Consider the following 27,192-nt stretch of genomic DNA (forward strand, 5'->3'; position numbering starts at 1 on the left):
GTCCCTGGGCAGGTTATTAAAAACAATTACAATATAGACAATAGCAGCATAGAACAAGCAAGACATAGCAACATAGGACAAGCAAGACATAGCATACAGAGAGAGCAACATAGGACAAGCAAGACGTAGCATACAGACAGAGCAACATAAAACAAAAAGCAGCAAGACAAAATTCATAAAAGCAACAAAGTGTTTCCACACCTCACAAGCTACAGACAACAGACAACATGGAAAGCGGCAACACACAGCTAGGGACCATGTTCACAAATCTGATTGACCTTTAGCCATGTCTTCAAGCATTTTGTGAAAGTGTGATATGTGGTGCAGTTATGTGTGTCTGATGGCAGTGTATTCCAGACATGGGAAGCTCTCACAGAGAATGCAGATTTACTAAAGGTGCTTTTCCTTAGGGGAACTATACAGTCACCTCTCATGGCAGACCTTGTGGATCTGCTGCCATATGTCTGGGTTTTCTGTTTAACAAAAATACTGAGTGGAGGGGGAGCCAGGCCATTAAGGATCTTGAATACAAGACATGCGTCGGTGTATTGCACAAGATTTTCCCAACTCAAGAGCTCATGCTTTCTAAGGATGTGACAATGATGATGGCTATTGGGCTTCCTATCAAGCACTTTGAGAGCCTGTTTGTAGACAGACTGAATAGGTTTTAATGTTGTACAGCAAGCTTGGGCCCAACTAGTCAAGCAGTATGTTAAGTGGGGGAGTATCATAGATTTGAAGTACAGTTTTGCTACCTCTGTAGTCAAACAATTTCGTATAAATCGGAAATTAGCTAGGTTGAATTTGGTTATTTGAATTACCTTTTTCACATGCTTTTTAAAAGAGAGGTTGGAATCAAGTATGATGCCAAGGTACTTAAAATCGGATACCACCTGGAGCTTCTCCCCTGACACATAGACATCTGGCTCAGTAGCATCTGTTGCCCTCTTTGTGAAGAACATGCAAACAGTTTTTTTCACATTGAGATGCAAACACGAGTCACTGAGCCACTTTGTAACCTGGACCATTACAGTAGTGAGTTCTTGTGCAGCTTGTTGTTTGCTCTTTGCATGCACATATATCACTGTATCATCTGCATACATTTGAACTTCAGACCCAGTACAGACAGAAGGCAGATCATGAATGTACAGGCTGAACAGGAGGGGCCCCAGTATTGACCCTTGGGGCACGCCCACATCATAGCTACAAGTGGGCGACAGCTCATTGCTCACTCTGACACACTGAGTTCTGCCTTCAAGGTATGATTTCATCCATCTCAAGGCATCAGGGGAAAAGTTGAACGGACAATTTTGTGATGAGAATCTCATGGTTAACAGTATCAAAAGCCTTCCTTAGGTCCAGAAACACAGCCCCAACAGCACCCCCTTTGTCCATCTTGGACTTCACATTTTCCAGAAGAAACCATTTGGCCGTTTCTGTGGAGTGTTTCGCTCTGAAGCCAAACTGCATGGAATGTAATGTGAAGGGGCTGTTGTTGAGGTGGGCAATCAGTTGTTCTGCTACACACTTTTCAACAACCTTTGACACCACAGGTAGTATACTAATGGGCCTGTAGTTACTCACGTCAGCAGGGTCGCCTGATTTAAAGATGGCCGTTATTATGGCCGACTTCCATACCCTTGGAAACACACCGAGACCAATAGATGTGTTGGTGACCTTAGTAATGGGGCCAATGAGTGACTCTTTGTAGTTTTTAAGAAAGGTAGAGTCCATCCCAAACACATCTTTGGCTTTAGTGTTCTTTAGTGAGCTAATCACCTTGTTCACCTTTGACTCAGAAACCTCCCTTATGATGAAGACAGGTTGAGTGTCATTCACTAGCACTGAGCCCAAGAAACAAGTGGAGGGGTTCTGTGTCAGTACCCTGACAGAGTCAATAAAGTAGGAATTGAAGGCTATTGCTATTTCGACTGCATCCTGTGTTAGATTGTTATTCACCATGATTTCTAGTCTTTTTGCAGTGTTACTATGGTCTTTCCCTGTTAACTTTTTTAGATTCTCCCATATCAATTTAGAATTTCCCTTTGCTTCACCAATTATGTTAATAAAAAGGTTTGCCTTGGTCTGTCTGATTTCTTTCATCACCTTATTTCTCAACATGGTAAACCTACGTCTGTCATGCTCTAATTTAGATTTTAGGGCTATTTTTAGAGCATAATCTCGTTCTTTCATCAATTTCCAGATTTCTCAATTTAGCCAAGGAAGAGTGCTCTTTTGGCCAGGTTTGGATTTGATTTTCTTTAGGAAGCCATTTATTGTAGTCTGGATTGTGGATAGAAAAACCTGACTATCAGCTTCCACGTCTGTATAGGACAAGAGATCATTCCAGTTTATTCCCTTAATTGCTTTTTCAAAATAGTTTAATTCACTCTTAGGTATTCTGAGTTGATCCGGCTTTCTAACAGTAGAGAGGTTAAACCTGCTCTTAGACAGCTTTCTGGCTATAAGTGTCAGATTATGATCAGACAGCCCAGTAAACATATTGAATGATTTAGTCACTCTCTCTGGTTTATTACTGAACACCAAATCAATCTGTGTTTTAGAGCAACAAGTCACCCTGGTTGGCCCTTTAACTAGCTGTGTAAGGTCAAAGGTATTAGTGATCCGTTTGATGGTTTTCCTACAACACTTGTCTTCATAATTAATGTTAAAATCTCCCATTAAGATGACCTCTTTCCCAAAATCACATTCCCTAAGCATGGTATTAAACTGATCAAAAAACACACTTTTGGTGGAAGGTGGCCTATACATTCCAATGAGGGTAAAAGACATTTGGGGAGACAGTGTAACGTTCAGGCCGATACATTCTAGTTCATTATCACATGACCACACATTTTGTTTACGTTGGATATGTTCTTTAATGTAAATCATCACACCCCCTCCTCTTCCTTCAATCCTGTCTCTCCTGAAAACATTGTAGCCAGGCACAATCAAAGCAGCATATGGAGAGTGTTTATGGAGCCATGTCTCTGAGAGGCAGAGAAAGTCAAGGTTGGAGTCTGTGAGTAGATGTTGAATTTGATCACTTTTTGGAATGACACTACGAATGTTCAAGTGCCCCCCTAGTAGTCCCTTGGGCTTAGCTCGTGGGTCCAGATGACTCGAGAGTGATTGACACATTGAAAAAAGTTACATTTTCTGTGTTTTCTGACGGCTGGGTTTAGGCCGTTTTGTTTAGTTTTGATTAGGGGCAGTTCGGTAGCGCAATTAACAATCCCTCCCGCCTGCACTGGATGCAGGGAACTAATTAAAATAGCTTGCGTACCAGAAACAGAGTCAGGGATCGCATATAGCGTTTGAAGAGTCAAAATCTATCCTGGAGCCGGAAACTTGTTATCAGTATAAAAGACCTGTCCACAACCTCAAACAGTCACACTCCAAACTCCACTATGGCCAAGACCAAAGAGCTGTCAAAGGACACCAGAAACAAAATTGTAGACCTGCACCAGGCTGGGAAGACTGAATCTGCAATAGATAAGCAGCTTGTTTTGAAGAAATCAACTGTGGGAGCAATTATTAGGAAATGGAAGACATACAAGACCACTGATAATCTCCCTCGATCTGGGGCTCCACGCAAGATCTCACCCTGTGGGGTCAAAATGATCACAAGAACGGTGAGCAAAAATCCCAGAACCACACGGGGGGACCTAGTGAATGACCTACAGAGAGCTGGGACCAAAGTAACAAAGCCTACCATCAGTAATACACTACGCCGCCAGGGACTCAAATCCTGCAGTGCCAGACGTGTCCCCCTGCTTAAGCCAGTACATGTCCAGGCCGGTCTGAAGTTTGCTAGAGAGCATTTGGATGATCCAGAAGAAGATTGGGAGAATGTCAGGTAGTTGACTAGAAGGCTCTGGAGGTCCTTGGACCATTCTGTCTCTGTAGTACCTGGAGAGAGATGGATAGAGGTAGTGAGTGCTAGAAAGAGAGAGAGCCCTCAACTCTGACCTCCTACTGGCCCAGGGCCTCCTGTCTAGTATCATGACATAGTGTTCCATTGTTCCTGCTGGTAGCAAACCTCAACCTGGATGCAGAGAAATGTCCTGCCTCGTTGTATGGTTGCATCCATATCCACCAGGCTCCAAGAAATCAGATGACAAACCTGCAGAGACTAACAAAATCAAATCGTACCTGTATTTAAGATTCATGTATCAGTTTGCCTATTTCACATTCATGTATATAAATGACAACATTAGATCTGATTTAAAAGTATGCGTGCCATTTTGGGATAAAAGCTATGACAAATTACATGGCATTCGTGAATTTATAGCTAGCAAAGATATTATTTATATTTTAATCTCACTAACAATTGCTTAGGCGAACAGCAAATTCCAGTATTGGGCTAATCCGTATTGTGGCTAGCTTGACATAGGTGACTTATTCTATCATGACAACATCCTCCTTATTTGACTGTAGCTAGCTAGCTGCTAGCCTATTAAGTGTCCACTCTATTGCTTAATAACTGATGTAGTTAGCATGAGCTAGGTAACAAGCGTTGCTTCTGACATGCCCCCGATCCTGCTTGCTTTACATCTGACAGGTATTTGACTACCGTATGAAGCTAGATTATAATGGTTTATGAAAATTGCAGTTTAGTTAATTAGCTAGCTAAGTGTAAAACTGAGAGTATTGCTGTAAAATGCAGCTAGCTAGTTGTACCCAAGCTAGCGATCTTAATCCTCAGTAACATTAGCTTCTGGACATTCCTCTTGCCCATCCTGGTCATTCCTCTTGCCCATCTTGGTCTTAGTAGTCAAATTATTGTCAAATGCAACCCACTAGTATTTTACACTTATTTAACTTGGCAAGTCTGTTAAGAACAACTTCTTATTTATGACAGCCAAACCCAGACGTCGCCCTATGGGACTCCCAATCACAGCCGGTTGTGTTACAGCTTGGATTCGAACCAGGCTGTCTGTAGTGGCACCTTAAGCACTGAGATGCAGTGCCTTAGAGCACTGCACCATTCGGGAGCCCACAGACACATGGTGCAGGCAGGCAGTCAATGGCTCAGTGTTCCAAAACTGTTCACCAGTTTCTATGTCAAGCAATGACAATGTTCCATTTGTTATTTTTATGTTTTTATGGTGCACAGCAGCATATAATAGATTTTATTTCCAATTTCCCCCCATAAAGTGACATATTAATACATACAGTAGCTATGTGTGCAACACATTATTGTTTGGGGGGTTCTAATGGGAAACATAGCCTTTAAACTTTTATACATGTTCTGTCATACTGAACGCAGACCAGGCAAATGCAATCGATCAATGCACCGTGACATTGATCAACCAATGGTGTGTTAGATACCACACACATACATTTGCTTGACACGCCCTCATTATCATATTGGAGGCAGAAATACAGAAATAAATAAATTATATAAATGAATAACATTAATTAAAATAATTATTTATGTACTTATGTGTGCATTTATGTATTTAATTCTAATTATGGCAGCTTTGGTCCTCCATACAGTGTAGGCAAGTAAAAAAAAATAGACTGTTGAGACTGCCCTGCTTAGAGGGGGGCAACTGTTGGGTGAGTGTCGTCCAGACATTACAAGTTCGCAAGTTTATATTCCAGTATATGTGTAGTCCAGGGTATTTTTTGCAAAAAGTTTAGTAAGTGTGAAGACCCTCAAAGAGAAACGTTTATTTCGGTGTTTGACTTTGATGTACAACTGGCAAATGACTTTCAACTCAGAGCCTTTGTCATCAAAGTGTATAATTTATGTTAAATTGATTTGCTTAATGTGCTTATAAAAAATAATGTTTATTTTTCTTACCAACAGCCTGAATAGTGGTATTTTTAACCTGATTAATCGCCTCCCTTTCTGTGGTGGCATACAAATAAAGACACACCCTTTCATTCTCCATACACTAATTGAGTGTGGGACAGTCATTTCAAGGAATAAACATTAATATGAAATTTGGATTTATTTTGGGTAACGACTTCAACCGATGCTTGGTTCATAATGCCTTCTTTTGTAAGGTGTTTACTGAGTATGCAAAGACCAGCCCTTCTGTTATACAGCGAGGCTGAATATTATACAGCCTCCGTAAAATGTTGGTTATTTTTTTTGTGATATCTCATGCGAACGTGGTGAAATATTTGATTTTCTAATTTTCTAATGACATGTAAGTAGATTAGTATGTATTCTCTGCAGCTAAGGTTTAGGGTAGATGCCCTACAGTACATGACAACATACAGTATCATGACTTTCAAAAGAACTGCATAATATTTACACTATACAAAACATTAAGGACCTGCTCTTTCAATGACATAGACTGACCAAGCGAAACCAGGTGAAAGCTATGATCCTTTATTGATGTCACTTGTTAAATCCACTTCAATCAGTGTAGATGAAAGGGCAGAGACTGGTTCAAGGAGCATTTTTAAGCTTTGAGACAATTGAGACATGGATTGTGTATGTGTGCCATTCAAAGGATGAATGGGCAAGACAAAATATTGGAGTACCTTTGAACGAGGTATGGTAGTAGGTGCCAGGCGTACCGGTTTGTGTCAAGAACTGCAACGCTGCTGAGTTTTTCATGCTCAACAGTTTCCTGTGTGTTTCAAGAATGGTCCACCACCCAAAGGACATCCAGCCAATTTTACACAACTGTGTAAAGCATTGGAGTCAACATGGGCCAGCATCCCTGTGGAACGCTTTTGATACCTTGTAGAGTCCATGCCCCAACGAATTGAGGCTGTTCCGAGGACAATTTAATATTAGGAAGGTGTCCTTAATGTTTTGTACACTCAGTGTATGCGCCTCCCTGAGATAAATCCTCAGATAGAAAAATAATATTAGCATTACCTGACCTAGATTATAATTTCCACTCTATAATAGAAATGTGTTGTGTAGAGTAAGGAATCACGTCAGCTCTATTCATGACATTTCTATCTACAACGTTTGCATACTTACAATATGGCATACTTATGACTTATTATATAATGATAATGGTTATAGCAAGGCTATGTTATGACTAGTGCCCAGAGTTTATCCTGGTCAGGTGGTCACAAAGTCAGGAAAAACTCTGGGCCCCACTGATAATCCAGGTACTGTATTACCCCTGAGGGACCCCAGTGTTAAGGATCAGCGTGGCAGACGTGTTGTTGCCTACTCTTACCACCTGGGTGCGGCCCTTCAGGAAGTCCAGGATCCAGTTGCAGAGGCAGGTGTTTAGTCCCAGATTCCTTAACTTAGTGATGAGCTTCGTGGGCACTATGGTGTTGAACACTGAGCTGTAATCAATGAACAGCATTCTCACATAGGTGTTCCTTTTGTGCAGGTGAGAAAGGGCAGTGTGGAGTACGATTGAGATTGCATCATCTGTGTATCATTTGGGGCGGTAAGCGAATTGGAGTGGGTCCAGGGTGTCCGGGAGGATGCTGTTGATGTGAGCCATGACCAACCTTTCAAAGCACTACATGGCTACCGACGTGAGTGCCACGTGGCGGTAATCCTTTAGGCAGATTACCTTTGCTTCCTTGGGCACAGGGACTATGGTGGTCTGCTTGAAACATGTAGGTATTACAGACTCGGTCAGGGAGAGGTTGAAAATGTCAGTGAAGACACTTGACAGTTGGTCTGCGCATGCTTTGAGTACACATCCTGGTAATCCGTCTGGCCCAGTGGCTTTGTGAATGTTGACCTGTTTAAAGGTTTTGTTCACATCGGCTACCGAGAGCGTAATCACACAGTCATCCAGAACAGCTGGTGCTCTCGTGCATGCTTCAGTGTTGCTTGCCTCGAAGCGAGCATAAAAGGCATTTAGCTCGTCTGGTAGGCTCGCGTCACTGGGGAGCTTGCGTATGAATTTCCCTTTGTAGTCCGTAATAGTTTTCAAGACCTGTCACATCCGATGAGCATCAGAGCCGGTGTAGTAGGATTCAATCTTAATCCTGTATTGACGCTTTGCTTGTTTGATGGTTTGTCTGAGGGCATAGCAGGATTTCTTATCAGCGTCCGGATTATTCTCCTGCTCCTTGAAAGCGGCAGCTCTAGCCTTTAGCTCGATGCAGATGTTGCCTGTAATCCATGGCTTCTGGTTGGGATATGTTCGTACAGTCACTGTGGGGGTGACGTCATCAATGCGCTTATTAATGAAGCCAATGACTGAGGTGGTGTTTTCATCAATGCCATTGGATGAATCCCAGAACATATTCCAGTCTGTGTTAGCAAAACATTCCTGTAGTGTAGCATTCACATCATCTGACCACTTCCGTATTGAGCGAGTCACTGGTACTTCCTGCTTTAGTTTTTGCTTGTAAACAGGAATCAGGAGGATATAATTATGGTCATATTTGCCAAATGGAGGGCAAGGTGGTCTAGGATTTTTTTTCCCCCCTTGTTGCACATTCGACATGCTGGTAAAACTGATTGAAGATTGCCTGCATTAAAGTCCCCGGTCACTAGGAGTGCTACCACTGGATGAGCATTTTCTTCTTTGCTTATGGCCTTATAGAGTTGGTTGAGAGCATTCTTAGTGCCAGCTTCGGTTTATGGTGGTAAATAGACGGCTATGAATAATTCAGATGAGAACTCTCTTGGTAGATAGTGTGGTCTACAGTTTATTATAAGGTACTCCACCTCAGGTGAGCAATACCTTGAGACTTCTTTAATATTAGACATTGCGCACCAGCTGTTATTGACAATAAAGAGACACTCCTCGTCTTACCAGAGGTAGCGTCTCTGTTCTGCCGGTGCATGGAAAATCTCCCTAGCTCTATATTGTCCGTTTATAATGTCCCGTTGGTAGGATAATCTGAATCGTAGTTCATCCCTTTTATTTAATGATTGCATGTTAGCGAGAAGAATGGAAGGCAGTGGGAGTTTACTCGCTCGCCTCCAGTATTTTCAGAAGGATGCCCGATCTGCGGCCTATTTTCCGGCGTCTTTTCTTCACGCAAAAGACGTGGCTTGTACCAGTGAATGCTTTCCTTCTCGTCAGACTCGTTAAAGGAAAAAGTTTCTTCCAGTCCGCGGTGAGTAATCGCTTTTCTGATGTCCAGAAGTTATTTTCAGTCATAAGAGACGGTAGCAGCAACATTATGTACACAATAAGTAAAAAAAATAGGTTACACAAAACGCATAATTAAAAAAAAAAAATAGCACAATTGGTTGGGAGAATGTAAAATGTCAGCCATGTTCTTCGGCACCATCTATCAACTTTGCATTGCTTGACTGCGAAGACTGATAAAAGTAACCAAGAAGTGGAAAGAGAAGGTTAAAAGATAAAAAGAATGAGAGAAAGAGACAGACCGAGAGAGAGGAACACTTGTAGGATGGTGTGATTGGGTGTAGCAGTGGTGTCCAGGTCAGAGGGATTATGGGTGAAAAGGTCCTGCTTTTAATTGCTGTCTCTAAAACCATGGACTGCTCTGAATGCTTCACAACACAAAAGGGTGGTCAGCCACACTTGAGTGGCCAGGAGCTGTGAATATTTGTTCTACCAATGGAATGTGTATGGCCCTGTTTTTCTCCTCACCCCGCACTCCTCCCCCAATATATTTATCTTCTGAATCTGAATATCCCTCCTTCCTTCCAACTTTTTCTGACTCACCTGGGGGGAGGGAGGTAGAGAGGTTTAGAGGTTCAAACAAGGAAGGGAGCCAACGCACGCATACTTACGCTGGCACGCACCTCGCACCCACGCAGGGACACACGCAAACACCGGCAAAAAGCACCGGAGGGTCGAGGGTGTAAACAAGTTTCTCCTTCTTCTTCACTTTTGCAAGGAGTTCAATTGTCAGAACGGTGCAATTTAAAAGAGGGCAGAAAAAAAACCTTTGTCTGATCTCCCCTCTGCCAGAGACAGAATGTCAGTCGAGGAGTGCCTCACATTTGAGTTTCTATGGTTGCAGGCCAATGAAAGTGGGTGAGTGGCTTGGTGTCTCTCTCAACCCAGGACCTGAATCGATCGAGTGCTCAGGAACTCACACATACACACTCACTCACTCTTGTTGTTCTACAAAAATTGAAAAAAGTTCTGAAACTAACCCCAAAACTCAAACACTCATCAAACGCATACCAGTGATTTGAGATGAGATCTGTTATAGAAAGATAGAAATTAGGTCTGGAGTGACATGGTACACATGCATTCATGTGGGACTGATTAGAGGAAGAGTTTGTTTAATTCTGTCTTGATTGGTCGGGGAGTAATTGTGCTTTGTTTTGTTTTTTGGGGGGTGGCAATTAACGATTGCTTACAGATGTTGTTGTCGGCTTAGAATGGACGGCAAAGGAGGGTTGGGAAAAAAACAAACAAAGCGCACCTTGTTTGTCTGAAGTTGCCCCCCCCATTCCCCTCTACACCGCCCTCTTAGGAGAGTTTTGGTAACACCATCCACTTCTCCTGTAAATTCAACATCAGCCCTGTGCATTTCAGCCCTATTCACCAACTCCCCTCTTTCTAATCTGCTAGTGTTTATGGGATGGAAGGCAATTAAATAGTATCGTTTGGCAATTAGGACTCTATTTGAAAGAAATGTTGCACAGACTAAATATTTCCAGCAATTATCCTTGAACAATGGTGTGTTTCGGGATCTAAGTGAAGGGCTTGCAGTGGATTTAAATGATCCCATATTTTATGTTGTGGTTTAGCATGTTTGGTTGCTGTCTCCATGGCTGGGTTCAGGGATGACTTGACCCAAATATAGGTTCTGAACTGAACTGAGACGGTTTGCTACTATAGACTGTTGGCTGAATCTCTTAGGGGCAATCTGAGATTCTAGTCCCAAAATCAATGTACCAAACCCAGATTTGCCCTTCAAAACGGAGAGACAGCATTAACCGAAACAATGTTTGTTCTTTGAGAGAAGGAAAAATTGCCAGGCACCATGATATTCCCAAAAGCACCACAGACGAGCCTTAATTGTTTGAGGCTGTGAATGTTTCTCTCTCTGTAGTATCCCCTGAAGGTTTCTTCTTTCTCTCTTGAAGAGGAGGAATTATCCGTACGTACCTATCCACAACCTTCACTTCCATGTACTCTAAGTAAGATACAGTATAACCTGAGCTTACTGAACAGCAACGTCTTTAACTAATATACTTTGAAATAAAATGTATAGAACTTAATTCCCCCACATTACCGTAAGTTTACTATGTCATAGTTCAAAATTGGGTGAGATGAGAAGTTAGCTAGCTGTCCCATTTGTGAGATTGCAAAATGATCTTAACTTTATCAAAATTCCCAGGTTTTTACAGGAATCCCGGTTGGAAGATTCATGCTATAAGGCCCATTGGGTGCATTGAGTGCATTGAGTGCATTGGGTGCAGTGGGAAGATCAAACATAACAATTATGAGTGAAAATAAACCGAGTGTAGCTGGTGGATTGACCCATGGCCCTCTCTGTGGCCAGGGATAAAAGGGGATTGACTGGAAGGACTTCCTTATGGTATGGAGGTCAGAGGTCAGAAAACATGAAGCGCCAGTTCCATGGGATTGTTTTCTTGAAGACTTTTAGATTTCATGCTTTCATACAGTCTGTTTCTAAAGAGGTGGAGCCATCCCACTGGGCACAGATGTCAGTTCAAAGTCTAGTTTTTAATTGACATTTGGTTGTCACCATGTCATTAGATTTTGGTTAAATATTGGATGAAAAAAATACGAAATGCCCTTAAGTTGTTGACTTTTTGCAAATCCAGTTAGTTTTCCATATTGATTCAATGTCATCACAGAATTTTGGGGTTGAGGTGACGTGGCAACAGTGTTGATTCAACCTGTTTTTGCACAGTGGGATACTGTTGCATCTCTATTGTTGAGAGAGTGTGACATTAACCTTTCGAGCAATTCAACAACGATGTCTTTACACTTAATTGCACTTTGTCTTGTTAAAAATTGGGTCAGTTTAACAATTTCTTGAAGCTTTAAACGAAACAAGTGTTAAGAGTGTTAAGAGTTTTACTATGATAGACACTCCTTGGACAATCATCGCTGGAAGACCAATGCATCTGGAGATAATGTTAGGAAAGTCTGTAGCATGACAGTTTGCTCTAATAAAGCTCTGCAATGGGACATTTTACTGTAGGTCTGCTCTTGTTGACATCTTCTTGGACACCTTTTTCCCTACCCCCCAGGTGTCCTGTCTCCGTGAGGTGCTGAGGAATGAGCTGTCGCCATGGAAACCCAGTCCCAGGCCAGTTCTGCAGCTGAGAAGAAGAAGAAGGTGGAGACCATCGTGGCAACCAAGGGCTTGTCCACGTCCGCCGACATCAGCGAGAAGGCTGTGGCCTCCAGCACTACATCCAATGGTAAGGATTGTTTCCAGCTTTTACCTCCTCTTCTTTCCTTCCTTACCCTCTCTGGTCCCCTCTCTTGTTCTCTTCCTCACTGGTCCCTTCCATCTCTCTCCTGTCGATTTCTTGTCTTGTCTGACTCCGAACAGGAAGTTGTAAGGAGTTGAATGGTTTGGTCATAAAGTTAAGATATTGGTGTTTCTTCATTTAGGATGCTGTTTGTAGTGGAATGCAAGATGTGAAGGGATCATGTTCTTACAAACTCAATCATGTGTAATGTTGAAAACAAGGTCAGGCCCTTTTGGAGAAAGTTGAGTTCATATACAACAATCGTATATGCAACATCTTGAATACACAACAAAAGATGTTCATTGTTCAGTCTTTTGGCCCTCACAACACAGCTGCAGAAATGAAGAATATTCGAAAGCAAAATATTTTTTTCTCCAGGAGTGACTGGGACTGCCAGACAAAAGTCATAACAAACCCAGAGGACAAATGACCATGACTTAAGTTGCAGCTGTGGTCATTAGCTGCAGCTGGAAGAGTTATGTTTTTTTATTTGATTTGAGTTGGTAAGAGGTGTGCGGGGGGATGGGGGAGTAGTAGACTTAGGGGTGTCAGCGGAGAGAGAGAGGTAAAGGAAGCCCTCTGTCGCCCTGGGTTTCCATCTGATTTGTAGCATGTCAAATGTAATCATTCCAGGTCCACGGCAGAAGCCTTCAAACACTCCAGGAGAAGGTTAATGACTCAGAGGGTCTCTCTCTCACACTCACTGTCTCAATCTCTCACTTTTTCTCTCCCTCTCTCTCTCTCTCTCTCATATATATATATATATATGGGAGTTATTGCAGGAAGTTGAGTGGGGTGGGGGTGGCGTGTAGGGGGGAATGCATCTCGATCCGTCTTGGGAACACTGTCTCTCTTACTCATTCCCATATGGCAACACTATTTTATTAATTAAGGGGGGAAGATAAAAATATGTTTGCGGTGTGGAAAATGCATGGATGTAATTTGGCTCTGGTGATTGTGCATTTTTCTTTGTAATGCTCTGGTAATTACTCCTACTAACAACGTAACGTTTGTCTTGGAAAGGTACTCCCGCAATGATCTGAACTTACACAAGGGGCCATACCTGGGGTTAAAGAGTAGGGAAACAAAAAATACTATTCTTATCCAAGATCATAGGAGAGAGAGAGAAAGAAAGATAGGAGGAATGAGGGATGATACTTATCCACAGAGAAAGAGATAGCTTACACATTTTTTGAGCAGGTTCTAATGACAGCACATTCTCCAAGTTGCCCCAGAACTCATAACATCTTATCAGGTGTAACCTTACACCCCTGTCAACTTTAACCTCTGTAGCCCCCCTGTCCCCTCTCCTTCCCCATACAAACAAAAGGTAATTGTGAGCAGCTGTGGAACCCCAGTGGCTGGCTCTTCTCAGGAAGGCCCAGGTGAATATTTCCCCCATCATGCTGCAGAGGAGTGGCCCCTGAACCCACACAGGGGAAACCCTGTAGGACACCCATCCACCACAGCATGCTACGATTAGAACTGAAGAAGTAAAAGCTAGCAAAAAGTTAAACAATTAATTGAGGAGCAGTTATTGGTGGACTTATGGGCTGTTTAGCTTTGGTCTCTCTGAAGTGTTTTCTGTTGCAATACAATTACTACACGATTGCGTGTTTTGGTTTTGTTTGTGATTAAGGCATATGGAAATAATTTTCTGGAAAACCTCGCCTGATAGGCTTTGTGTCTAAGTCCACGTTTTTGGGGGACTTAATTGATTCAAATGTTGTCAAGTCCTGGAGGTTATAATTTGATTAAATTATGTTTTTTTTGTGACAAAATTGACTTCATGACGTTACTAACCACTCTCCCAAATCTAATTCCAGAACACAAAGAACAAAGACATAAATATAACTTTTTTCTTTCTAAAGATTAGAATGTTTTGGTTCTTTATATTGTGTATAGATGACATAAGTAAAAAACACAGTACTTATATTACACATACACTATGTAATCGTGTGTGTACATATGTCCTGGACAGTTCCCTAACTCAATAAAAATCAGAACAGTGGAAAACTTTAGTTTCTTCCTTTCTGTCCTTTCTTTGCTCCTTCATTATTTTCTTTTCTCTCACCCTCTCTTTTCTCTCACTTTTATGTATCCTACTACCCTCTCTTTTCTGCCAACGTGCACTCCTCTCTCTTCCTCTCTTATTCTTGTATGTAAGTTTTGTCGGAGTTGAGAGAGCTTGCTTGGCTTTGTAATGTGCAGTCTTGGAGGGGGAGCTAGCTAGCTAGCGTTCCCACATGGTTGGCTAAATGGTGGCTTCATCCCGTGTACTATTCATCTTTTTGCCCGCTCCCCTGGCCTGACAGCTCAAAAGGGCCGACTGAGCCACAACAATGCTGTGATTGGTGTTCTTTAAGAGGGGCAATGGGGAGACCTCCCCCCACCCTCATCATTCTCCAGGCAGGTGGACCACAAAGTCTCCTGATTCTTTTGTTGTTTCCCCGGGCCTTCCAAAAAAAGATGTCCATGCTCTTGGCTGAATAAATCCTGTCGTCATGGGATAATTTGCTAATAAAAAAAAACTAGAAAAGAAGGGAGGGAAAGGCCCCTGCTTATTGATTGAGGAGAGAGAGGGTGAAAAAAAAAGTTTCTGGTTGGTTGGTTCATTGGATTTTTTTTATATGGATGCTGCTGAATTAGGAAAGTGAGGGAAGAGAGGGACAAAGAGGAGTGAGAGAGAGGGAGGGCTAGAAGAGAGGGAAAGAGTGAGCGAGAGAGGGGAAGTGAGGGTTTGAGTTAGCGAGCTAGTTTAGGAAATTGTAGTGGAATGCATGCCCTAAAGTAGCAGGGTTTTCTGTAGACCAGAGGATGTTAGCGAAAGGAGCTATAGGAGTACGGGATCATTGTAAAAGCAAGGAATGTAAATCAATGGAATGGTACCAAACACATTGAAACAAAGTGTTTGACTCCGTTTCATTGATTCCATTCCAGCCACCATTACAATGAGCCCGTCCTCATATAGCTCCACCAGCCTCCTCTGCTGTGAACCTAATAGTTTATGAAGGAAGGACTCAGAACCTTTTTAAAAGGGTGCTTTGGGATTTTGGCAATGAAGCCCTTTATCTACTTCCCCAGAGTCAGATGAACATGGATACCATTTTTAAGTCTCTGCATCCAGTATGAAGGAATTAGAGGTCATTTTGCGAGTCAACGCTAACTAGTGTTAGCGCAATAACTGGAAGTCTATAATATCTTATAGCATGCTAGCAGTTACCATAGACTTCCAGTCATTGCACTAGCGCTAGTTAGCAATTGGGTTAACACTATTTAGCAACTTCCTTCAAACTGTACGCAGAGACAAATATAGTATATGTAAGTTTATCTGACTCTGGGAAAGTAGATAAAGGGCTTCATTGATAGAGTTCAGTGTGTCAAATCGGAGGGTCTGTTGTCCGGACCTCTGGCAGTCTCTATGGGGGTGCCACAGGGTTCAATTCTTGGACCGACTCTCTTCTCTGTATACATCAATGAGGTCGCTCTTGCTGCTGGTGAGTCTCTGATCCACCTCTACGCAGACGACACCATTCTGTATACTTCCGGCCCTTCTTTGGACACTGTGTTAACAACCCTCCAGGCAAGCTTCAATGCCATACAACTCTCCTTCCGTGGCCTCCAATTGCTCTTAAATACAAGTAAAACTAAATGCATGCTCTTCAACCGATCGCTACCTGCACCTACCCGCCTGTCCAACATCACTACTCTGGACGGCTCTGACTTAGAATACGTGGACAACTACAAATACTTAGGTGTCTGGTTAGACTGTAAACTCTCCTTCCAGACCCATATCAAACATCTCCAATCCAAAGTTAAATCTAGAATTGGCTTCCTATTTCGCAACAAAGCATCCTTCACTCATGCTGCCAAACATACCCTTGTAAAACTGACCATCCTACCAATCCTCGACTTTGGCGATGTAATTTACAAAATAGCCTCCAATACCCTACTCAACAAATTGGATGCAGTCTATCACAGTGCAATCCGTTTTGTCACCAAAGCCCCATATACTACCCACCATTGCGACCTGTACGCTCTCGTTGGCTGGCCCTCGCTTCATACTCGTCGCCAAACCCACTGGCTCCATGTCATCTACAAGACCCTGCTAGGTAAAGTCCCCCCTTATCTCAGCTCGCTGGTCACCATAGCATCTCCCACCTGTAGCACACGCTCCAGCAGGTATATCTCTCTAGTCACCCCCAAAACCAATTCTTTCTTTGGCCGCCTCTCTTTCCAGTTCTCTGCTGCCAATGACTGGAACGAACTACAAAAATCTCTGAAACTGGAAACACTTATCTCCCTCACTAGCTTTAAGCACCAACTGTCAGAGCAGCTCACAGATTACTGCACCTGTACATAGCCCACCTATAATTTAGCCCTATCAACTACCTCTTTCCCAACTGTATTTAATTTATTTATTTATTTTGCTCCTTTGCACCCCATTATTTTTATTTCTACTTTGCACATTCTTCCATTGCAAAACTACCATTCCAGTGTTTTACTTGCTATATTGTATTTACATTGCCACCAAGGCCTTTTTTGCCTTTACCTCCCTTCTCACCTCATTTGCTCACATTGTATATAGACTTGTTTATACTTTATTATTGACTGTATGTTTGTTTTACTCCATGTGTAACTCTGTGTTGTTGTATCTGTCGAACTGCTTTGCTTTATCTTGGCCAGGTCGCAATTGTAAATGAGAACTTGTTCTCAACTTGCCTACCTGGTTAAATAAAGGTAAAATAAATAAATAAATAAAAAAATAAATAAAATTGTCAAAATCCTGAAGTATCCCTTTATAACGGTCACGCTTGGAAGGGCAGGAGCAGGAGTCTCAGAGGCCCAAAGTTGAGCCTTGAGGAGGAAGGAATTTTCTGCTTACATGTAGAAGGTTACCAGCGAAATCCCTAACCCAAACAGAGATCGTGGCAAAAGTGTTTAGGAGAAAAAAAAGAGCTGTTGACTGCTTTAACAACTTACAAAACCTCAGAGAGAGGAGAGGAGAAGGGGAGATGCAGAGAGAGAAGGGGAGAGATAAAGAAGAAAAAGTGAGGGGACACCTTTTTAGGTAGCCATTTAAATTATCAATTGTAAATAGAAGGGGGATGTCATCTATCAGAAATAAAGTTTCCGTTTAACAGCGGGGATGGAAAGTAATTTACAGATACGCTGTCCCCGGCCATCTTTGTGCCGCTCAGATAAGGTTTCATTTCAGAAACGGATAGGAGACATTTTCACTTACGGGGCCCCTATTCCGCGACACCTGTGATAACAGCTTGTGGGCCCTAATTGAAAATGGGTTTCAAAATGGATTTTCACATTTCTTCTCCTCCCTCCCTCACCCCATTCCTTACTCATTGCCCCCCTCTCCCCCACCTCCTCACTCCCATCAAGGCAAACCCCCCACCTCTGCTCCCATCCCTTTTCCGTGGTGTTCCGTGTGTCTGGAAATATTGGAGGAATGGAGGGCCAGGGAGGAGGGGAGGAGAGAGGCCGGTTTTCCTGGCGTTGGGGAAAATGGAGCGTGGGGAGCGGATTATCCCTCAGCACCCTGTCAGTGGTATGACAGCCTTGCGATCCGTCTTATTAATGAAATCATTGATCACTTGATGGGACTCATAATCAACTTTCATCAAAGTGTCCTCCTGCCCCCCTCCTCACACACGCACGCACACACACACACACATTTGTTTTACTATCCTTGTGGGGACCAAACAATTGATTCCCATTCAAAATCCTATTTTCCCTATCCCCTATCCACTAACTGCCACCATCACTGCTCTCCACATTTCATCTCTCACTTTTTCTCTCTTTAGATTTACTACTCTACCTGTCTGATTTTTTGTTAACAAAAAAAGAGATTTTATGAGTGGCTTGATCATTATATAAATTAAAGAAATGAGTCGGCGCTGCTAGTGGCCGGGGACTTTAATGCAGGAAAACTTAAATCCATTTGATCTAATTTCGACCAGCATTTCACACGTGCAACCAGAGTAAAAACAAAAAAAACTCTAGACCACCTTTACGCCACACACAGAGATGCGTACAAAGCTCTCCTTCACCCTCCATTTGGCAAATCTGACCATACTCTATTTGGCAAATCTGACCATCCTGATTCCTGCTTACAACCAAAAACTAAAGTAGGAAGTACCAGAGACTCGCTCAATAAGGAAATGGTCAGATGATGCAGATCCTAAGCTACAGGACTGTTTTGCTAGCCAAGAATGGAATATGTTCAGGGATTAATCCGATGGTATTGAGGAGTATACCACATCAGTCACCGTCTTCATCAATAAGTGCATTGATGAAGTCGTACCCACAGTGACCGTACGTACATACCCCAACCAGAAGCCATGGATTACAGGCAACATGCGCACTGAGCTAAAGAGTAGAGCTGCCGCTTTCAAGGAGCGGGACTCTAACTCGGACGCTTATAAAAAATTATGCTATGCCATCTAACGAACCATCAAACAAGTATTGGGTCGATACAGGACAAAGATTGAATCCTACTACACCAGCTCTGACACTTGTCGGATGTGGCAGGGCTCGCAAAGTATTACAGACTACAAAGGGAAGCCCACCCGAGAGCTGACCAGTGACGCGAGCGTACCAGACAAACTAAATGACTTCAATGCACGCTTTGAGGCAAGCAACACTGAAGCATGCATGAGAGCACCAGCTGTTCCAGACAACTGTGATCACGCTCTCCGTAGCCGATGTGAATAAGACCTTTAAACAGGTCAACATTCACAAGGCCGCAGGGCCAGACGGATTACCAGGACGTGTACTCAGAGCATGCGCTGATCAACTGGCAAGTGTGTTCACTGTCATTTTCAACCTGTCCCTGAGCGAGTCTGTAATCCCTACTTGTTTCAAGCAGATCACCATATTCTCTGTGCCAAAAAATACCAAGGTAATCTGCCTAAATGACTACCGACACGACTACCGACATCCTCGTGTCTGTAGCCATGAAGTGCTTTGAAAGGCTGGTCATGGCTCACATCAACACCACCATTACAGAAACCATAGATCCACTCCAATTCGTAAACCCCCCCAACAGATCCACATATGACGCAATCTCTATTGCACTCCACAATGCCCATTGCCCCCCTGGACAAAAGGAACACCTACTTGTGAGAATGCTGTTCATTGACTACAGCCCCACATTCAACACCATAATGCCCTCAAAGCTCATCACTAAGCTAAGGAATCTGGGACTAAACACCTCCCTCTGCAACTGATCCTAGAGTTTGACTCGGTACTGGTACCCCCTGTATATACAGTGCATTCGGAAAGTATTCAGACCCTTTCACTTTCTCCAAATGTTGTTATGCTACAGCCTTATTATCAAATTGATGAGGAAAATAAATATTTCATCCATCTACATACAATACTCCTTAATACCAAAGTAAAACAGGTTTTTGCTAATTTTTTAAATAATAATGGAAATATCACATTCACATAATTATTCAAACCCTTTATTCAGTACTTTGATGAAGCACATTTGGCAGTGATTACAGCCTAAAGTTTACCAGTCAAAAGTATGGACACAGAAAAACCCTTGAATGAGTAGGTGTGTCCAAACTTTTGACTGGTACTGTACATTCAGGGAGTTTCTCCCATTCTTCTCTGCAGATCCTTTCAAGCTCTGTCAGGTTGGATGGGGACACAGCTGCACAGCTATTTTCAGGTCTCTCCAGAGATGTTAGATCGGGTTCAAGGATCTCTCTGTACTTTGCTCCGTTCTTACCCTCAATCCTGACTAGCCAAAGAGTTCCATCTTGGTTTCATCAGACCAGAGAATCTAGTTTATTATGGTCTGAGAGTCCTTTAGGTGTCTTTTGGCAACAGGTTTGTGCCTTTCCAAATCATGTACAATCAATTTAATTTACCACGTGGACTCAAATCAAGTTGTAGGAACATCTCAAGGATAATCAATGGAAACAGGATTCACCTAATCTCAATTTCGACTCTCACAGCAAAGGGTCTGAATAATTATGTAAATAAGTTATTTCTGTTAAAACATTATTTTTTTTATACATTTGCTAAAATGTATAAAAACTTGTTTTCACTTTGTCTTTATGGGGCATTGTTTGTAGATTGATTAGATTATAATAAAAAACATTTTTTATTTGATTATGGCTGTAACGTAACAAAATGTGGAAAAAGGGAAGGGATCTGAATACTTTCCGAATGCACTATATTGTTGTTTTATTATTTTACTTTTTATAAAATGTGTTTTCTATAAAACTGCATTGTTGGTTAAGGGCTTGTAAGTAAGCATTTTCACAGTGGTCTACGCCTGTTGTATTCGGTGCATGTGCCAAATACAATTTGATTTGATTTGAAAGGAGGGAACACCCAGACACTTTATTGCTGAGGGATGGAGCTCTGGATGGCATCAGAGAGAGAAGTGAGGAGATCTGTTGGTGATATGAAAATATGCCTGTGTAATCATAATTTATTTAATAATTTAGTGGCTACTTGTACATCTCTTTCTGGCTGGTAGCTCTAGTATGGTAGTGGTGTCGCCATTTCTCTGTGAGAAGTTTATAGATCTGCTAGATTTATGTCTATGGTTGGGGCTACGATGGAATATGCTTGTAGACTTACACAATGTTTGTAGACTTGTAGTCTCCTTGTTGTAATAGTAGTTTTGACTGTGAGTGTGCTAGCGAGGGCTATATAGATGTATAGGTGTAGTGTGGCTCCTGTGGTAGAAAGCAGGGAGGTGGGTTCTCTTCTCTTCTCTTCTCTTCTCTTCTCTTCTCTTCTCTTCTCTTCTCTTCTCTTCTCTTTCTCTCTGACAGCCAGGGGTTAATGAGAGAGGGGTCTGATGGGGGATAAGGGACCTCAGAGGGAGTGCTGGCTGCACACCATGGGTCAAACAGCACAATGGAGGGGGCAGGATGCATACACGTGCCCACGCAAACACACATGCACAGATATGTGAACAGAGAAGCACACACACAAAAGGAGTGACCACCTTCTATTATTATTTTTCACTCTCACTGGGTTTTAGGCACACAGCATAACGTTACAGTAAGATGGGTTGAGTGGTGGCTGTTGTTAGATACAGAGATATGAACAGAAAGTCGATGTGGCCCTGTACACATGCACACGTACAGGCACACACACAATCGTGCAGTAAGCTGTGGACTCTATCAGTGAGCCAGCCATCTCATGGCCCTCTGCACTGAAGGCAATTTCCTGCAGCAGTGGGACGACAGGCCTTGGGAGGGACGCCTCACAGCGGCCTGAGACACAGGATTAGGGTGGCCTGCTGACAACTCAGGTGGAGGGGCCCTCAGCTATCCCCAGCCCAACAACCTCAACCCAGCCTGGCCTCCTTCTGCCTGTCTGGCTGCATGGAGGAACCACACTGATCCATTCAGCATCCACCACCTCTGGACCTCTTTCACCTATTGGGTAAACTGGAAAAAAGTATCCAGTGCTTTCACCTACTGGGCAGCAGGGGCCACCTTCAGCAGTATTCAACTGTAGCATGCAGAATCTGAATCACCATAATCTTGCTCTCTCTCTGGTCCATAAGGGGTAGGTGGAGGTGTTTTGCCCAGTACCCACCTCTCCTAATCTATGTCAACTGTCTTGGAGGGATCTGGCAGAGGTGTTTCTGGCAGAGGTGTTTCTGGGTCTTGGTGTTTTGCAAAATGTTGGTGTTGGCCTATTATGCTAAAATTGTTTAATGTGGGTCAGCAAAAGAGGAATGAAAAATGCCTTGAAAACAAACATATGGGTAATTCTATTAATGTATCTAGTAGTAATATATTTGAGTTTAATCTGTTAGTAGAGTTTTACCTCCATTGAAGCTCATGGAGTCATTTTCTATTACGTGGTGAAAGGCATTGAGGCCTATGATGTCAGGGGTCAACCAGGTCAGGAACATGAACCCTAACCAATGAACATCCTTATTGCTCACAGAGGGAGATCTGTCTGCACAGAAGGCAGGAGGAGGTCCCTCTCAGTCTATTCCAGGACACAGACAGACAGAGAGTCTGTAAGGTAGACATAAAGCAGTAAAGTAGGGAAACAGTAGTTGACTATTTTTGCTACTCTGTTCATTTGTCGGTATGCATCAGTGGACTCCCACCTACTGAGGGGAACAAAGCAGGAGTGTCCTGACCCTGCCAGCAGAATGTATTGGTCTGTGTCCCTCTTCACTTCTTTCTTTCTCTTTCTTGTTCATGAGTTAGCAACAAGAAAACGAGCCTAGCTAGCCATCAATACCATGCAAAAATGATGACAATTTACATCACAGGAAGGGTACCACTAAACATATATACACAAGTGTCCATATAGCTTAATAACTATGATTTAGCTCTGTAATAAGAGATATCTGATCACTTAAAGTAGCTAGATTCATTCAAAAACCAAACAATTGAAATTCTGTCACAAAACCATAGCTAGCATGCTAACACACAATGTTAAGTGAATGGGTGATAGTTAGGCAATCAGCTTAGCATCATCGGAACTTATAATACTAGAATAAGCATGTATAAAACATAAATATTCTAGAAACACAATTTGAATTAGCAAAAGCATGTTCTAATAACTCGAAAGGCCTAGTAAGATAGACAAGCTCTATTTTTCTGTCTGTTGTTGTCGCTCTGATTGTTCTGACAGGAAATAGCTCTGAACCGAAAGTTGGCTAATTAAAAGCTACAGTATCCACATTTGCCACTATATGATAACATAGAACAATATAATACTTTGTACAGAAGTAGGCTGGACAATAGAACTAGTCAAAATTCACCCAAGGCTGAAAAATGGCAAAAGAACATTGGCTAAGCTGGAACACTGGAGCCCATAGCAAATGAATGGAATCAAACTTTCGCAGAGCTCTTCTGACTGGAGTGACGCTTAGAATTCCATTTCGCCTAAATGGCACCAACAAATGTAGCTCTTTTTATTTTACCACTACAATCTCTTCTTAGGACGAAACCGAAAAATAACAAGTTGTGTAGAAAGTTAACATCCGCACCTCGATGGTGCCAAGTGTGCTTATGTCTGCATAACGAGGAAGTAAGAAAAAATGGTCAACTTCTAACTATTTCTTGTCTAGCGATTTGAACAAGTCAAAATATACACATTGCGAGATATTTGGCTAAATATACCAGCATGCCTCTCCATAGGAAAACAATGGGGCTCAGCGTTCCAAGGGCAAAAGGTGTTTCGGGGCTAGCGTGTAATGACAATGAAATACACTGTCCAGGCTTACATAATTAGAAAGAGCAGATTCTCATGATTGAAATGGTGTCCAATTTTGTAAAATCTACATATACACATTGTGAGATATTTGGCGAAATAGACAGACATACCTAAATTTCCATATAGGAAACAATTGGACGACCTCAGAGTTCCATGAGTATTTTTTTGTTGTTGTTTGCATTATAACTACCAGCAACGTGGGCAGGTCTCATTGCCAACAATAGCAAAGCAGGCATTGTGACGTAGAACAAAAGGCTGGGAATAGAACTTTCAGAAGGCGAGTTGGTGCCACAGTGCTCAATAGAACTAATAGGAGCTGGCAGGGTGAAAAATGACCTAAAATAAGGCCTGTTTTTACATGATTACTTCAAAACTAGGGCAAGCAGCTGGGACATATGGATATAGTCTGAAACTTGGCTCCACGGCGGATGCAATGATCTAGTTTTTATCAGAAAAAAGCATTGTTTAAAATGTCATGTGTCCAGCCTAACAGAAGTACAGCTATCGGAACTGTGTGTGTGTGTGTGTGTGTGTAAATACTTGTGCTTCAGGGAGAGGGTCTGTTATGCTGTATGTGAGCTTTGGTGAGACAGTGTTTTTGTGTTTGTCAGTGAATAAGATGTACTGTAAGTTGTTCAGAGTGTGTATAGGTATATGAATGATTGAGTGTTTAATTGTGTATAAATTTGTATTTGTTTTCTAATACATCTGTGCGGAAGACGTGATCTTAGGTTTCTGGGTGCAGGGTGTGTGTACAGTGGTTCCTCCTTTAAAAGTTGCATCATACTGCAGCACACCTTATGGGATGCTGCAGAATTCTATGGCACGTTATTTAATTGTCAGCCATTTTTACCATTAATTCTATTTAGTGCTAGTTTAACCACCAGAGGGCATCTTTGAGAGCGATTTGATAGGCATCAATATTGGCATTATTAGAGAATGTAAAACCTTTTTTGTAAGAATATAGTATATGGGATTGATTTTAAGAAATGTAGCTGAATTAATTTGATTAATATTATGGTGTTTCTATTCCAAGAAAATGGTTTCCGTTAGGATGGAAAGGAAAATATGGAAAATATTGCGCTGTACAATGTGATGTTTGGGAGTAGGCTCCAGTACTAAGAGCATAAGGAAATTGGAGGATTCCAAATTGATATCTAAGGGGCATTTTTCATTAGGACAAATCTGATCTGTTAGAATATCTAAGGGCTTTTATATATTTCTAAATGAATTAATAATAATAATCGGTTTGTTTAAAAAATAACAATATTTTGGAGATTATTTCATTTTCATTTAACCTAGAGTGAGCGAGAAAAAGGCCATTCTTGAACATGGGGTGAGACATTCTCACTAATTTGAAAATAAAGCCAGTTTGTTAGAATTATTTATTTCTGTTTTTAAAGGGAGAGAAACCAAATGCCGCCTCATGGGTCTCCCAGTGGAGGCCGGCACGGGTATCAAACCAGCATCTGTAGCAACGCAGTTTGCACTGCGATGCATTGTCTTAGTTCGCTGCGCCGCTCCGTTAGGAAAATATGGCGCTGTACAATGTGACTGGTCGGGAGTAGGCTACAGTACTAAGAGCATAACATTTCCACACCCTAATTATAGTGTAAACAATACCCAATCAGAAAATAAAAATCTAATTGATTTATCAAGACCAGTCCCCATGCTTGTCTCAGAGCAGCGCGAAACGATGTTGAAATACTTTTTGCTTCAAATCCTATTGCTTCTAACTTCAATATGCTTTTTAAATAAATAAGACCTACACCACTTTTAACAGCACATTACTCAACACTAGTGAGACTCATTTCGCCTACGGTAGGCCTACAGTATATCTACAAATATTTTTTTCAATGACGTGACTCTCCGCCAATAATTACATTTAGAGGTTTGAAGGTGTCACGTTCTGACCTTTAGTTCCTTTGTTTTGTCTTTGTTTATATGGTCAGGGCGTGAGTTGGGGTGGGCAGTCTATGTTTGTTTTTCTATGTTTGGTTTCTGTGTTCGGCCTAGTATGGTTCTCAATCAGAGGCAGGTATCGTTAGTTGTCTCTGATTGAGAATCATACTTAGGTAGCCTGGGTTTCAGTTTTGGGTGGTGGGTGTTTGTCTTCCGTGTCAGTGTTTGTCGCCACACGGGACTGTTTCGTTCATTTCACGTTTCTTGTTTTGTATTTCGTAGTGTTCAGTGTTCACTTACCACGCTGCGTTTTGGTCCTCCGATCCTTCTCGCTTCTCCTCCTCAGAAGAGGAGGACGTGATCCCTTACAGAGACACCCAACTCACGCCCTGACCATACTAAAACAAAGACAAAACAAAGGAATTAAGGTTAGAATGTGAAATTAATGTCTAAGGGGAATTTTTCATTAGGGCAAATCTGATCTGTGAGAATATCTAAGGAGCTTTTATATAATTCTAAATGAATTAATAATAATAATAATCACTGTTTAAAAATAACTATTTTTTGGAGATTATTTTATTTTCATTTAACCCGCGAGAAAAAGGTCACTCTTGAACATGGGGTGAGGCGGCCGGCACGGTATCGAACCAGCATCTGTAGCCCTGCAGTTTGCACTGCGATGCAGTTTCTTAGACCCCTGCGCCACTCAGGAGGCCCCATCCACAACGTTTTTAATGCTGATCAATTGCCTTGCACAAAGTATCAAAATACAGAGAGGTGTTGGTAAGCGTATATTGTCCTGCTAATAGCCTATAATGGGCTATTATAATACTGCACATGGTGTCCAGGTCAGGATAACCAATGCATGTATTTATTAAAGACTATCAGAAAGAATGTTGGTACTTATTTATTTTGATCCAAAGCCACGAATGAGTGAATCACTCAGGTTGTATGACTGCGCCATCAACTTGATTATTTAGCAGACATCACTTGCTTATATTCAGTCAACACATATATCTTAAGAATATCATGGAATATAATTGAACATTTTCTCCATGCTTGTCTCAGAGCAGCACAAAACTGTGCTGAAATAGTTCACCACAGTGGGTAGGCTATATATAACGATATTTTGGAGAGGATTTTGTTAAAAAAAAAAAACAAAGTCACCGATTTGTCATCTGAATAAAGGCCAAAATAATATTTATAAAGTCCAAACTATGTATTTATGTTTTTAGAGGGAGAGAAACCAAGGACATCCCGGCCAGCCAAACCCGGATGACGCTGGGCCAAATGTGCGCCATCCTATGGGACTCACAATCACGGCCAGATGTGATACAGCCTAGATTCGAACAAAGGACTGTAATGATGCCTCTTGCAATGCCGCCTGGCTCTGGACCAATGCATCAGCTGTCGCCCGTATCTCTGCCCTCAGATAATGTTTCTTTTTCTGCTGGTCTGCCTTCAATGACTCGATCTCGGTCTTCAAAGTTTGAATCTGATCCATGTGCACCTTCATCAGATGAGCAGAATGTTATTGCCCTGAGCCCCCATCGATTACAGTGGCCTATGATAGAAACGGTAGATCAATTAAAGAATTAAAAGTGACTCCAACACACAAATGCTGCATACACATAAGAACACTGATCTCTCCAGATGGTTGTCGACATGGTTATATGCTCTGCAAAAACACATTCACGAATTTAGAACACAATAATTTT

At 42.0% G+C, this 27,192-nt stretch overlaps 1 protein-coding gene across 4 annotated transcripts in view; it reads left to right on the top strand.

The window, feature by feature from the left end:
- The window catches only part of LOC110535015 (transcription activator GLI3), a 175,569-nt gene that overhangs the window by 32,320 nt on the left and 116,057 nt on the right, over positions 1–27,192 (top strand). For all 4 annotated transcript variants that reach the window (XM_090190073.1, XM_090190076.1, XM_036935418.2 and 1 more), the window contains exon 2: positions 12,113–12,286. In XM_090190073.1, coding sequence (XP_090046199.1) covers positions 12,154–12,286 — 133 coding nt within the window. In that variant the 5' untranslated portion in view covers positions 12,113–12,153. The remainder of the gene's footprint in view (positions 1–12,112; positions 12,287–27,192) is intronic.

The sequence above is a fragment of the Oncorhynchus mykiss genome, chromosome 11 (genome assembly GCF_057628025.1).
Source record: "Oncorhynchus mykiss isolate SJ-2025 chromosome 11, ASM5762802v1, whole genome shotgun sequence".
Taxonomy (NCBI): Eukaryota; Metazoa; Chordata; class Actinopteri; order Salmoniformes; family Salmonidae; genus Oncorhynchus; species Oncorhynchus mykiss.